The 15,837-nt window shown below is 42.7% G+C and overlaps 1 protein-coding gene across 5 annotated transcripts in view; it reads left to right on the top strand.

Moving 5' to 3' along the window:
• The first annotated feature begins 1,986 nt into the window (after window positions 1-1,986).
• RPS6KA3 (ribosomal protein S6 kinase A3) overlaps window positions 1,987-15,837 on the top strand; it is a 109,612-nt gene continuing 95,761 nt past the window's right edge. Inside the window, exon 1 of one of the 5 annotated variants that reach the window (XM_058535560.1) lies at window positions 1,987-2,051. Coding sequence is in view for 3 of the 5 variants with exons in the window: in XM_058535559.1 (XP_058391542.1) it covers window positions 2,406-2,474 (69 nt within the window). In the remaining 2 variants the exon portion in view is untranslated. Of the gene's footprint in view, window positions 2,052-2,157; window positions 2,475-15,837 lie in introns of those variants that run through there. The other 4 variants (XM_058535559.1, XM_058535558.1, XM_058535557.1 and 1 more) reach the window with 4 other exon arrangements.

Raw genomic sequence — 15,837 nt, 5'->3', positions numbered from 1 at the left:
GGACAATGTTAAATACATAATAACCGTCTCTTTTCAGCTATGTATGTTTTTCCTAAAGCAAGAATGTTAATTGGAATAATTGATCACTGTTTGGGGGGCTAATTTACCTTAAACTAACCAAATTGACCAACTTCTTTTCGGTATAAGGAATGGAAACGTGGCTTTGCAATGTAAATGAAAGATAAATTAGGCACTTTGTACGTAAATGCAAAAAAACCCACAACTACTTGTCTTCAGACTTCTGCAAGCTGGTTTTACCCTCAGGAATTATAGAAACGGTGCTCGCAAATTAGCTGAGTTTGGGTCCAGATTGGATTCGCAGCACTTGAATCAAGCCTGTTGGGGGAGGTGACAAAATCGCGAGTTAAGTCCTCCCCACCCCCCACCCCACAGACCACGCTGAGCCTGCCCAGATGTTGCTCAACCCTGAGCTGTCCCCCTGAGTCCAAGGCTGCGGGAGAGGGCGCGCAGCGAGGATTTCCGGCCGCCTCCTCAGGTTCCCTAAACAGATGGAGCCTCTTCAGGAGGCCATGAGGCTCCCGGGCCTCGAGCCTGTGCCAAGGGGCGCGCCGGCGAAGGCCGCAGAAAAAGCCCAACACCTGCCTCTTTCCGGCCCAGCGAGAAACCTTGCACCGCCCGCGCAGACCTGGCCGGCTAGGTGTGGGGCTCTAATCGCATCCTCACACCTGCGTTAGGGAGGAAGGCGAGGGCTCTCCAGGTGTCTGCGTCCCGGAAGGACGAAAGGGAGCTGTTAAGAGGCGTGCACCAGGAGCGCAGCGGGGGACGCGCTGTGGTCGCCGGGCGTGGGAGGACCCGGACGCCTGGGCCGAAGCCTGAGGGGATGAAGGCACTGGCCGGCCTGGAGATTTTCCTTTACTTTTTTCCTTTTCCTTGTAGGGCTGTTAGCCACTGGCTGTAGTAGCTTTCCACTCAGACCGGCGACTTTTACACAGTTCTGCCCTGGCGCACTGAGCTCGCCACGACACCTGGCGCTGGGAACACGGGGTAGAACCCCCCCCGGGACCCACTCCAGACGCCCAGGCCTCTCCCCACAAGCTCTCTTCGTCCTCTTGGGCTCCGTCGCCGTCTGGGGATTGGGTTTCCTTAACCCAGGGCTTCCCTATCTTGGGCAGGAGGAGGAGTTAGAACCCCTCCCTCTCTCCCCCTCCTCCACCCATCGCCAACCCGATTTTTAATCTAATCTTTTATTTAAAGTCAACAGAGGAGCAGGAACCCCGGGCTCCTGCCAACAAGATATTTTTAAATAATTCCCCAACCTCTGCTGAGAGAGGCAGCCTTAAGGAACCTCCTTGTTTTCTCTTTCGTCAAGATTTAGGCAGCAGGGAGTGGGGGTGGCTTCGAGGGTCAAGGCTGAAGCCCGAGGGCTCTGCGGACTTGAGGGAGGGGGCGACTCCTGCAAGACGAATGAATTCCAAATATTAAAAATATAATACGAGAGCGTCAATTTGGAGAGTCTTGAATCAAACCGAGAGCCGAACCCCCAGAGGGCTCCAGGGCACGAAGCCTTCCGTGTCCCTGTCGTGGGGCGTGTGGAGAGGGGGCAGGTGAATGCCCAGCTTGTGACCCTGAAGAGGGCGTGTCCTGGGCCATGACGGGATGTGCCTATAGACTCCGCGCGCCTATACGCACTCACGGAGGGCTCAGGCGGAAAAGACACCCACGCCCCCTCTCGGGGTCCTTGGCACCAAACCGCGCCCCCCGCGCCTCGCCCATCTCTTTCCCCAGCTGGGCGGGGACCACTGTTCTCTACATCCTCAAGGAGCTTCCGACCTACTGGGTCCCGTGGCACTTAAAGGCTCCCAGCCTTTCTCCCCTCCTGCCTGTCCCCTCTTTTTTCCCCCGCCTCCCGCCGACGCCCCCAGATCTCTCGGACTCGCCCTTCCTGAAAGTAGGCGAGGCCCAGAAGCTGAGGCTGGGGCGAGGAAGGAAGGAGGAGCGCAGCGCGGCGGCCGGGGGCGTGTCTTCCCAAGCCCCGCCCCCGGGTGCGCGCGGCGGTGGTGGCGGCTGCCGAGCCTCGCTCTGAGAGACAGGTATCGCTTAGGCGCCATGTTGTGAGCGGAAGTGGGGGAGCGCGCGGCGGCCGCAGTTCTGCTGGGAGCGGGCGCGGGAACCGGCGGGGCGGGGGGCGGAGCTGTAGTCCCGGCGGCGGAAGGAGGAGAGGAAGAAAGGGGCGAGACCCGGTGCCCGGCAGCGGCGCGAGGCTCTCGCTCGGCGCGCGGACGTCTCCAGCCGGGCACGCGGCATTCGAGGGTCGGTGTCGGCGCCGAGCCCTCTCCCGGGCAGCCGCCGCTGCTGCCGTGGGGCTCGGGCGGCGACGGAGCGGGGCTGGCCGCGGGGCGGGCGGGGAGGGAGGAGGCGGTGAAGGCGGCGGGCCGGGGGGGAAGATGCCGCTGGCGCAGCTGGCGGACCCGTGGCAGAAGATGGCTGTGGAGAGCCCGTCCGACAGCGCTGAGGTGAGTGCAGCCGGGCGGCCGGGGCTGGCTCGTACCCTCCCTCCCCTCCCCTCGCCCCCGCCGGCTCGCTCCCCACCCGGGAGTCGGACACTCGGCCCCTTCCTCAGCCGCTCGCGTCTCGCCTCGGTCTGGGATTCCGGTTTGGGTAGTTGGGGTTGGTCTCTCTGCCCTTCTGTTCCTCCCACCCGCACCCACACCTCCCCTCCCTCGCTCGGGGGGCTGTGGGGTGGTGGCGCGTGGGGTTTGGAGTGGGCGCTGGGGCTTTGGAAGAAGCCGATTTTAATCAGCTTCGCGTGGGGGGAGCGGGAGGCGGAGCGGGGGCCGGCGAGGAGTTGGGAAGTTTGGCCCTGCCGGGTTGGGGGCTTCCCTGGCCCCGGGTGACTTTGGGCGATGAGGGAGGGGTAGGGATTGGGTTCACCGGGGAGCAGGGACTCTCGAGTCCGGCCGGGGGAGGGGGTTGCTGCGGGGACACGGGCGCGCGGGGGCAGGGACGGCGACCTGTGGGGGTTTCGGGTAGGGAGTGCAGGACAGCCCAGGGGTTTTGCCTCCCCCCATCTGCCGCAGCGGTTTCTGCTGCTGCAAAGGAGAAAGTGGAAGCCTGAGGTCCCCCCCCCCCGCGTTTCTGAGGTCGCTGAGCTCGAGGACCCGGCCCCCGCGAGTTTAACTTGAGTTTCCTGTCCATGGAGGTGAGAGGGTGATATTCAAGGAGACCAGCGGCCGCCGTAAAGGGCTGTCGGGTTTTCCTCGCCCGGGATCTGGTGACCGTCCCTGAGACACCCTCCCGAGTGCTAAAAAACCCAAACAATATACCCAAACAGGGCAAAACAGAATTTCCCCGGACACCCCACGGCACTGAGCTTTTCGCAGTCGCCCCTGTCCCGGAACCAACTCGGGGTCTGCGAAAATAATCCAGACAAGACCCATTCCAGGGCATCAGCGCTCCTCTCCGGAGTGGAAAATCAATTCCTGATGGTGGCGCGTCTGTGATTCTTCCTTCTTGACTTTTTTGCTGTCTTCTATCCCCACAGCGGACTTTGGGGGATTACAGGATGATAGGCTGCGTGTGTGTAATAGTTACTGAGTGAGTGACCCCATTTCTGGAAAGCATGACTGAAACGCGGGGGTGGAATGGGGCAGGCTCTGATGAGTGGTGTACTTGGCGGCCGCCGCTGCCCTGCCGGCCTCCGCAGTGTGAGAGGTGGATAGGGTTACTGGTTACGTCAGTACGACCGAGGCTCAGTTTGATCTGAGATGCGGGACACTTGCATTCTCCAGCATATAATGAAGGGGGAGGGGGATCCGTTCTAATCGCTTTTCAGTGTTTTCCTAGTCACCTCCACTGCTGTATAAAATGTTTACTTGCTCTCCCTAACGCAAGCAGAGTTGTAATAGTGCTTACGATTGGTGCTTAGTATTTTGCGACTTAGATCGTATTTTTAAAACCTAAACGCTGCTCTTGAATAAGAAAGACATTGATATATGTTACCTAAAATTTTTTTAAAGGGAATCATGTTTTTAAGACTGGCAGGATTACGAGAATTTCATTTAAAATTGTGTTAGCCAGTCTAATACTATAAATCTTTTATAAGAAAATCAAATTTAGAATGTTTAATCATCCTTCGAATGGTTAGTGTGAAAAGTAGTATGCCAGGGGGCTCTTTTCATTCATTTTTTTTCCTTCAGAAATTTTTTTTTGCGTTAAATAATATAGCTACAAGGTTGATAAAATATGTTCTCAAAGTGCTGACCTTGTGGAAAGAAATTGAATTTGCTTTGAGCCTGATTTTTAGATGCAAACCTTAACATTTGCAACTCATAATCAGTTCACATTTCTGCTTGGCACGTATCAATGTGAAAAAAAAATCGTTTAAAATTCCACCTTGTCCTTTTCTATGTAGCGTACATTTGGATAAGGAAGGCACAAAACTGGTATTTACTTAGCACTTATTATATGCCAGATACCGTGCTACATCCTATTTCATTTTCTTTCCTTGACCCAACAGAATAGGATTACGGTCCCTATTGTTACAGATTAAGAAACTGAATCTCAGAAGTTAAAGGCCCAAAGATTATAAATAGTAGATGGCAGAGCCATAATTCAAAGCCAGGTGGATATAATTCATGTCCTTTGCTTTATATTAGGGTAGCTGCTTCAGATCCTTTGTGGAAAAATTCAGGGTATAAATAAATAAGCCAGTAGTTAGAGGTCATGTGTTTTTCAGAAACAATTATGGTATTACAAGAGGTCTCATTTGTTAAAGTACTTATTTCGGTTACTGTCATGGTTTCCAGAACTTGGCAGATAGGATTCCGCAATTTGCCATGTTCAAAGAATTTTCTTGATATTCTGGCATGAGGTATGTCAAACAGCCAGTGTTGCCTAGATTTATTAAAACTAGATTTTAACAAATTGCCTTTAGATATTTTGTTGCCTTTGGTTGTTCAGCTGTTTCAAGTAAATTGCTTCTGATAGAAATTTGGAAATATTGAGACCAGTAAGGAAAAGGTTGAGAGTTTTCTTTCAAAAGTCTAATATTGGGCTTAATATTATGCCATCTCCTCCCCAGTAGGTTCTTATCAGAGAATAATTGTATTTTACCAGAGTAAAATCAGTTTTTTAAGATAGTCATTTACTTGAGTAAATACATCAAAAGTTTTCTCTCCAGGCTAGAAGATGTCAAGGTTGGTCTCTATAGGAATGTACATTTATGGTCTCACCCCTAGTAGACTGTGAACTCTTGAAAGCAGAGACTTTTTTTCTCTGTATCCTCAGCACTTAACACAGTGCCTGGCACATACATATTATGGACCCAATGGATGACTGCTGAGTGAATTATGAAGGTCAGGAATAGGGTGATTATCAATCTTATCTCTGTTCCTATCATTTTAACCTTACATTGAAATAGGAACAATCTTAAAAGACCTGAGTACCTCACCAAAAGTACAGACAGTTTCTTCATTCCTTTATATGGCCTTCCTGCTCTAAGATCTCACGTGAGTCGCATGGTGCTCGAAACAGAAAAACCCTTGTGGTGGAATTCAAACATGGGTCAGAACATGATAGGCTAGAACTAGGCCAAAGGTTTCAAGAAGCAAATTTAGGATAATAAAAGAAGTACTATGTAAGCAAAGTCAAGATTGGTACAAGATTAAAAACAAAATAGCTTCGTAAATAGTCCAGGTGAATTCAGAACTCTTTAATGAGTTATTTAAAGATGCTAGTATGTTTCTGAATATTTGACTGTTGAGATGGATATCAAGGAATTGTGGCTATTCTGTTCTACAAATTCCTTGCTACTACTGTCAAGGACAGCATTTACTGGATCATAAGCCTGACCTAAAGTGACACTTTTTTCTCAGTTTCAATAGAGTAAGGATAGTAAACCTAAAATTGAACAATTTCCAAAAGTAATAAAATTAAGGAGGTTATTTTGCTTTATAGAAATGTGTTGTATAAAAATAGCCACCTTGAATTCCTTTAAATAACAAATACTCATAATGCGTTGAAAAATAACTATATAAATATTTTCTTTCTAAAAAATGAGACCCTTGTATTGGAAGCCATCTTCAGTAGATGCATGGCCATCTTTAACCTCAAAGATTATACTGGATTCTATAGTAGTTCTACTATATTAGGTTTCTTATGTTTCATCTATAGGGAAAAACATTCTGTTAAAGTATGATTATTGATTGTGAAAAAAATGTTTTATTAAGTTTTTTTTCCTTTTACTGTTTCATTTTTACCACCTTTCAGGTTTTTTTCTTTCCCCCAAGTGAAGATCTGAGGAGAGGACAGGTATTGTTACATGTCAACTGTCAAGTAACTGTGACACATTACTGAACACTTCGTTGTTTTCAGTGATTATGATATAGAATGCCAGTTTTTGTTAAACAGAAATTTAGGAAAGTTTGCTTTGTTTTGGCAACTTGATGCTGTACTGATGGGGTTGATCCAAAATGTGAAACTTCTTTGGTACATCTAAATTTTAAAATAAAGAGCTAAACTTATCTAATTAAAGAAATAAGTATAGGCAGACTTTGTCTTTTCTTTAGTATGTTTCTGGAAATCACAACGAGTATATCCTATTTTTATATAAGGAGTGTGGCATAATTGGGATGTGCACGCTTGACCAAGGACATGATATTCAGTCAATTATAGAATGATCAAAAATATAGTAGGTCATTTATCAAAAGTCTGAATTGCAGAAGAATTGTGCTGAAGATTTTTTAAAAATTTATCATCCACTAAAAAATTCATACCATTGTGGTCATTGAAAAGATTTGCTCTAGAGTTCTGTGCTCAGGGACATATGATCTGCCAGGCTATGAATGATGGGTGACGTCAGGTGGCCCAATTTGCCCAGTGCAGACTGGATGTTTTAGAGCCAGTGGTTCAGATTACAATGTACAACAGTGACATCTTGGTGATCTCTTGGTAATGCATGAGTGTGATAGTGCTCAGTTGTTTATATGTTTTGGTGGATAACAAGTTTTGAAGCACTGGGATACAATTGTGCAAATATGTATATGACACATCCCATTCCCCAGTTCACATAATAGAAAAAACAAGCAACTGCATTTTAATACTTGGCATTAGATGCCCCCTTTCAGAGTTGATACAGTTCCCTGTGTCATTAATCTGGAACAATTACCAGATCTCAGATAATCCGGTTTATCAATTTAATTCCAAATAGCATGAAAGCAAAGATAAAACAACTATAAATCTTAATTGTTAAGTAAAATGTGTCAAGTTAACAAAACGAGCACAAATATACTATACAGTCATGTGTCGCTTAACAATGGGGATACATTCTGAGAAATGCGTCGTTGTGTGATTTCGTGGTTGTGTGAACATCATAGAGTGTACTTACACAAACCTAAATGCTATAGCCTACTACACACCTAGGCTCTATGGTACTAATTTTATGGGACCAGCGTCGTACATGCAGTTTGTCATTGACCAAAACGTCGTTATGCAGGCATGACTGTATACATTTTATAAAACAGATTCAGGATAAAATGTATCCATATAGAATGTAACTATCATTTAACACATTTGACCTATTTTAAGCAAATACTTTAGTTACTAACAATTAAATATTTCATTTTTACTTATCTCCTTATCATTTAGAAGGCACTTTGTGGGATAACTTGGATGTATGGCAAAGTGTTAAAGAACATAAGCTCTGGAGTTATGAAGACCTGGGTTTGAGTCCTGGCTCTGCCACTTAATAACTTTGTAATCTTATGCAAGTTATTTAATGTCTCTATGCTTCAACATCCTAATCTGTAAAATAGGGATGAAAATAATGTCTACCTCGTGGGGTTGTGGTGAGAGCTAAATGAAATGATAATATATGTAAAGCACTTGGTTCAGCACATGGTTTAAGTATTTACTAAATAATAGTTATAGTGAATCATCTCTCTAACAGAACTGTCTGAGGAAGTTCTGTGTTTTTCCTCTGGGGTAATTTTTTCAGAATCAAGCAGAACAATTAAAAATGATTTGTTTGATCTGTTTAAACAGAACCATTATAATATCTGAATATAATAGGAGTAAGATGAACAGAAATCTCTTGAATCTTGTCCTTTTTTTGTATTGTTCCCCTCTTCAGTATTGCGTTTAAAGGGGGAAAACAGATAAAGAACATTTTGAAGAATATGTGTCGAAGAAGGAAGAAAGGAAAGTACGTTCACATTTCAACATTGCTCAAATTGGAAGGCGTCTCACAATCCGTGGCATGTTGTTGTTTAATTAGCAGTGGGTTTTTTCCTCAGTAATATTTAAGATAATAGTGTATCTTACACATAATGGTGTCTTATAATCGATGAACTATGGTACATCCTGTATGTCAACTTCATGAAAGAAGTGTGTCCCTGAAGAAATGGATAAAGTCAATGTATAGAGTCAATAAGTAGAATTTTAACTTACTTTCTAAAACATACCAAAACAAAATGTGCACAGCTTTTTATATTTTAAGATCAGTTCTGTTAATTTCATTTTTAGGGACGGAACTTAATATGGCACACCTCCTTGCCCAGTATTCTAAACACATTTGTTTTGGTTATTTGAGTATGCCATGAGTAACTGGGTTTTCCTGTTTAGAAATATAATCCTTGGATTTGGTCTGTTATGTGGTATTGGTACTTAAGGAACTTTAAATGGTACCTACAGTATTTTTAACTGAGAAGTCTCTGGGAATGTTAAAGGTGTATCTGTGCCCAAGCAACCATCTCCCCCCTCCAAAAAACACAAAGGAGCATGGCATGATCAAGTAAATTTGGGAATTGTGGAGTTAAACAAGATTTGACCAATTTCTTTACTGCATAACTTCTTAGAACTTTCAAGATGTTGATGTACATGATGAATCTGCAAAAAGGATATAGCCCACAGCAGTTGAGACTTGATGTCAGAACCCGTTTTTCGTGAACCATCTATTAAAGTCTCACAGGACACAAGTGCCTTGCAGAACACAGTTTTGGAAAGTCTGATAAGTACAGTAACATGATCCAGTGTTGCCTGGAAATGAGCTGTTATGTTTGTATCAAAGCTTTTTTCTTTAACTGTCAAGACTTTTTGTTGCATTTTGCATTGAAATCTTTCTAAATTAAATTGTATAGCAATTTTCCATCTTAATAGTGGACTAAAAATTTAAATATAATTTACATAAAAGTTTAAAATAATTTAAACTTTTTATTCAATGTTCTGAAAATTGATGGTCATATTCTACCTTATTATCAAGCTAATTGCCCCTCCTAATTGGCCTCTACATTTACTTCCTCTGTAACTTATGTCTAATATTCATAGTTTTTAAAAACTCTCTTATATCATTTGCTGCTTTATGCTACTGTCAATCTGCCTACCTCTCCCATTCTCCTTTTTAAATTAGTTGCTTCTGACTTGCAGTTACTGGAAAACAGGTAGCTAAGGTTAATGATATTTTGATGCAGCCATTTTTAGCTTGGGATCATTGTTACTTCATCTTAAAAAAGCAATTTACACTTACAGCTTACCAAATAATGTAAAATAGCACCCTCACCCTTTTTCTGATCTCTGCCCATCATATACACATACCTCTGGGGTCAGGGGTATTTGATGGACATATTACCTACTAATAAACAGCGGTTTTTATGCTTCAACATACCATAACAGAATGGCTCAATTACTGACATTACCTACTCTGCATATTTACCTTCCTCTCTTGAAGGTGTCAGCTAGAAAGGAATGTGAATGAACTAAAGAACAGGCAGCTACAAGACCAAAAGCTAGCCTATTGCCCCACCTGGAGTCAGGTCTCCACATTGTCTTTTGGGGGTGTTTTTTGTGTTTTTTTTTTCCGTGAAATAGTGCTACTTTCCTGAATATTAGATACCCTACTTTATGTGTAACTCCAAAAGCGCCTTTATATTTCTGTTATTCTTCTCCTCTATTAGTATAAATTGAATTACAGCAATAGCATAACTTAAATCAGATTTCCCTGTCTTAACTAATATATCCTTGTTTTCTTACATACCTTAAAAACTAATTATTTTTTAGCCACCATGTAAATTCATTTTTATAATCTTACATATAATGATGACCTCATCTTCAAATCTGACCTGGTCATCTAGACTTCTGTGAGTTTGCCTCTAATCCTTTGGTCCACAAAGCTTGTTACAGGAAACTTGGTTCAGTCGTTTGATATGTGTTAGAAGCAGATGTCAAATGATAGCCTGAAGCAAAAGATCATTTTGACATTAATAGATTGAAGTGCATCTCAAGTGCAGTGTTTGGGGAGAAATCTTCACTCCAGAAATCTTGTAGAACCTATACTAAAAACCTCATTTACCTAGAATGTTATTTCAGTTCTTCACATTTAGAAGTAGAGAGTCTAGGGGCCGGTTCCGTGGCTTAGCCATTAAGTGTGCGTGCTCCGCTGCTGGCGGCCCGGGTTCGGATCCCGGGCGCGCACTGACGCACTGCTTCTCCGGCCATGCTGAGGCCACGTCCCACATACAGCAACTAGAAGGATGTGCAGCTATGACATACAACTATCTACTGGGGCTTTGGGGGACAATAAATAAAATAAATAAATAAAATTAAAAAAAAAAAAGAACAAGTAGTCTACCTGAAAACAATACAATATAATAGGAAAGATTCACTTAAAAAAAAAAAACATAAAACTATTTTGGCACCGTTCAGTAGCCACTAGTCACATGTGGCTATTGAGCACTTGAAATGTGGCTAGTGTGGCTGCTGAACTGAATTTTAAATTTAATTTTAATTAATTTAAATTTAAATAGTTGTGACTATTGGCTACTACATTGAACAGCGCAGTTTTAGGTTATAGGATTAGTACAAATTGAAGTCTTTTTTCCTACACAAGTGTTTTTCAACTCTACCTTCTGTTATTTGTGTTTTGAAATTAATAGGCTAAAGCTTTCTGTAAATGAAAAATATATTTAATATGCTTTTTAAAGTTATGTTAATCAGCTTTGTCTTATCTCTCTTCTACCCTAAAGATTTTGATAAGCCCTCCTATGTGGTACATGCCCCTCAGATCACCATTCTGCACTCTCTACAACTTTACTAGTTTTACAGTGACATTTCTCATTCAAGTGGTAACAGTGAAGCATTGGGGAAATTTAGCTATCAAAAAGTGTTGCATTACATTCACTATACTGTGGTAATTAATGCTGGAAAAGTGAATTGATGCATCTTGGAAACTAACATTTACTGAATGCTCCCTCTGACTAGACGCTTTGTATATATCAACTTGAATGAGGTATATATAATTAGCCTCAACTTATACATGAGAAAACTGAAGCCTAGAGAGATTAAGTAACTTGCTCGTGGTTGCACAGCTAGTAAGTGGAGGAGATAGGATTCAACCCCAAGTCTCACAGATTGAAAATTCCATTGACTTTCCATTAGACTGCCCTGCTTGAGTTGAAAACAACATGTAGGTGAGCAATTCAGTCTAGATGAAATCTCCTACAGAGGAGAAAGGTTCCAGGGGGTTTGCATAAGTAGATGTTTTTATGGGAATGTATAAAGTTAGAAAAGTTAAATCAATATTACTCTCCAAATACAACATGCGTTAAATATATTGGCTTTTGTGAGCTGGCCTGAGAAACAGCATTTGTGACACTGTATGGGAAAATGTTTTGAGATTTCTAAACAGCTATCTTGCAAATGAACATTTGAAACAAAAACTACAGTATTTAGAAAAGGGAGGCTGCCTAGATGTTACTTAACAGCTCTCCATACAGAAATCCCTAAGTGTGTGCTTGAGTAACTGTGCTCTGTTTTTTAATTGCAGCTTATTAAATCATTACCTCTTTATATTTGCATCTTCTTTTCAGAAAAATCCATTGAACACTCCCTCAAAGTGCCAGAAAACAGGATCTGGCTCAACCTGAAAAGTTGCCAGTTATCTTGCTACAGTATAAGAAAAGGAAATTTAAAGAAAAGTTACACAATCATTGGTGGATTTTTTTTCCTTTGAATTTTTAAACTCTTAGGTCAAATAGCCCTAATTAATCTCTTTTAAAATTGAGATAAGATATACATACCACAAAATTCACCCTTGTATACAATTCAGTGGTTTTTAGTATATTCACAAGGTTGTGCAACCATCACCACTACCTAATTCCAGAACATTTTCATCACCCCCAAAATAAATCCTGTAATCATTAGCTGTCACTCCCTATTCCCTCCTTCCCCTAGCCCCTGGCAACCAATAATTTATTTTCTGTCTCTGTAGATTTGCCTGTTCTGGACATTTCATATTAATGGAATCATACGATATGTGGCCTTTGTGTCTGGCATCATTCACTTAACATAATGTTTTCAAGGTTCATCCGTGTTATAGCATGTATCAGTGCTTCATTCCTTTTTATGGCTGAGTAATATTTGATAGTATGGATATACCACATTTTGTTTATACATTCATCAGTTAATGGATATTTGGGTTGTTTACATTTTTTGACTTATGACTAATGCTGCTATGAACATTCATATGCAAGTTTTTATGTGAACATATGTTTTCAATTTTCTTGGGTATATACCTGGGAGAGGAATTGCTGTCATATGGTAAGTCTATATTTAACATTTTGAAGAACTGCCAAATTGTTTTCCAACTTGCTTGTACCATTTTACATTCCCACCAGCAGTGTATGAAGGTTCTAAATTCTCCACATGCTCACCAACACTTGTTGTTGTCTTTTTCATTATAGCCATCCTAGTGTGTATGAAGCGGTATCTCATTGTGGTTTTGATTTGCATTTTCCTAATGACTAAGGATGTCAAGGATCTTTTCATGTCTGCTTGTATACATAATTAATTCTTGTGTTTATTTCTACTGGTTTTGGAGACTTAAATGGAGTTTTGCTCTAATGCTGGTATAGAAGATCCTCATCTATGTCTCAGAAAACTTAGTTTCAATTTGTGCTTTTAGAAGATTGTCTTCATTTTTGTGTGTGTGTGTGAGAAAGATCAGCCCTGAGCTAACATCCATGCCCATCTTCCTCCACTTTATGTGGGACGCCACCACAGCATGGTCTGGCAAGCGGTGTATCAGTGCGCGCCTGGGATCCGAACTCGGGCCGCCAGCAGCGGAGCGTGCGCACTTAACCACTACGCCACAGGGCCGGCCCCGGTTGTCTTCATTTTTAGATGTGATAAATACAAAGCTTTTTCTAGAACGGTGATTTTCCAACTGGGTTAATAGAGCCCCACATCCTATGGAAGTACCTTAGGATACCTCATCACCTGGGCCACTCCTTCTCCCAGCCAGAGCAGAGTTCCTAGACAAACAAAACAAGAGGTTAAAGGTTAATTATAGAAAGTTATAGAAAGAAAGCAAAGGTTGAGGCAGTGATATTTTTCCTTACAGTCTCCTCAGTCTTGTTATACTATTCTATAGTTTCTTATTTAAAGCAAGAATACAGAACTTGATTGAAGGTCAATCAGAACAAAAGGTTTAGAATCTCTGAAATTAAATATAAGTCAACAGGTAAATGAATTCTTTTCAAGAATCCATCTCTTAAATAAAGTGAAATATATGAGTATTTCACTTAAAGAAGTAAAAATGCAAAACAAAAGCCTTGTTTTTCCTCCTTTCCTTAAAGTTCCTGCTGGCTATTGGTATAATTCAAGAGGAATAACTATCATGATGGATATTGATAGCAGTAAGGGGGGTTACTTAAAGAGAGAAATGTCACAGGCAATAAGATTTGCCTTGGATTATTAAAAAGAAGAGCTCATAAATGAGTTTTAAAGTGATCTTTTTCCCCTGGCTGTTCTGAGGGTGTATAGTATAGTATTAGGTCATAATGAATGAAATAGAATTCTTTCCTTTGGAATATTATAGTCTAAAATTACTGAGGTGGACAGGCAGTTGAATAACATGAAGCAAGCTAAATTAGCCAGGAATAATATAAACAGACATAATTGAATCTTTAGGGGAAAATTATGATCTGTGATGTTATAGCAGTTTTCCATAGTGCATTTTTAACCATAATGTGGAAAACTAGAAAATAAATGTTATTACCTCTGACACCCAATAAAGTTCCTTTTAACACACACATACACACACACAAAGAAAATAAATGTTATTTTCAAGATAATAATGAATTACTTGGAGGAGACTTGTGATTCTTCCAAGATGGAGGAGCCCTACTTCTCCTAGGTCCTCCCTTACAACTAAAACACGTTAGATATAACACAACAAATAAGCACAGGAACTCTGAAAGGTGGAAATAAGAAGACAGACTGCCCACAGACTTTGGGATTCAAGGAATGACACAAATAGTATGTTCCCTGAGTTTTCTTATTGTCTCCCATATATCCTGGACCGGGTGCTGTAAAAGCCTCCAACCTGGAACCTCCAACAGGCATAGACAAAAAGGGCTCTAAGAAAAGCCTGTTCTCTTTACCCAGATGACTGAGGAAAGGGTAGCCTAACAACAGTAAACTTTTTTGGCAATACCTACGCTCCTGTAGCCAAACACCAACAGAAAAACCCCACCCCACTCCAAAGAAGCAAGTGACAGTGCTCTGATTCCTCCACCCAGTGGAGCTAGCTGGAAGATCAGGGACCTAATCTCCCATTCCTTGCCTAGCAAAAGCGGACCGTGCTTTGATTCCCCCTGCTGGGTGGTTTTGGCGGATTGAGCAAGGACCTGATCCTCCCTCACTCCCCCATCCCACCCCTTGCAGAAGGAGGTGGTGCTCTTACTAGGGTAGTGTCAGTGGTGTCCAGCAGCCAGTTGAGCCTCACCCCAGTCTGGAAGTGATGAGACTTAACAAGGTGTTATGAGGCTGGGCTAATCTGCACTAAGCCTTCTGCCCTGTGTTGTGAGGAGTTGAGCCTCCACCCTCATGCAATATCAACGAGGCAGAACAAGATGGTTGGAGGTGGGCTAGTCAATGCTGCTTCCCCACTCCCCTAATGTCAGTGGGGCCTCCACCCCCAGGTCCTGTCATGAGGAGCTGAGCCTCCACCCCCATCTGGCATCTACAAGGTGGAACAAACTGGTGGATGGCAGGGCTAGTTGGCACTCCATTTCACCCTCTCCCCTCCCCTGTTGTCAGCTGGGCCCTTCAGGGAGCTGACCTTTCCACTTTACCTTGCAGCAACAAATCACTGTGAGTCAGCCCTCTGCTTGCCCTCTCTCTATTGTCAGTGGGGTCCATCAGGGGGCTGAGCTTACACCCCTACTCATTGGCAATGAGGTGGTGTGAATTGGTGCCCTAGTTTCAGTGGGACCAAGAGTGGAGCTGAACTTCCATTCCACCCATCTGCACAAAAAGCAATGTGAGTCATTGCTTCACTTTTACCAGGGTAGTATTAATGGGACCCAGCAGGGAGCTGAACATACACACTCACCCTGCCCTCACACTACACCTCAACTGGTGGACTGCCTACTAAAAAAGACTAAATAGGATCCAGATTCTCATGATCTCCAAAATGTTCGTTATACAGTTGAAGATCACTTATACTAAGAGCCAGGAAAATCACAACATGAATGAGAAAAATGTCAACAGGTACCAACACTGACATGCTTCAGATATTGAAATTATCTGACAAGCATTTTAAAATAGCCATCATAAAAATGCTTCAGTGAGCAATCACAAACACATATGAAACAAATTAAAAATTAGTCTCGGAAAAGATAGAAAAGATATAAAGCAGAAAATGGAAATTTTAGAACTGAAAAATACAATAACTGAAATAAACTTACTGCATGGGCTCAATAGAAGAATGGAGGGGGCCAGCCCCATGGCATAGTGGTTAAGTTTCGGGTGCTCCACTTCAGCAACCCAGGTTCACAGGCTTGGATCCCAGGCACAGGCCTACACCACTTGTCAGCCATGCTG

The sequence above is a fragment of the Diceros bicornis genome, chromosome X, assembly GCF_020826845.1.
Source record: "Diceros bicornis minor isolate mBicDic1 chromosome X, mDicBic1.mat.cur, whole genome shotgun sequence".
Taxonomy (NCBI): Eukaryota; Metazoa; Chordata; class Mammalia; order Perissodactyla; family Rhinocerotidae; genus Diceros; species Diceros bicornis.
This window is presented reverse-complemented; position numbering and strand designations above follow the sequence as displayed.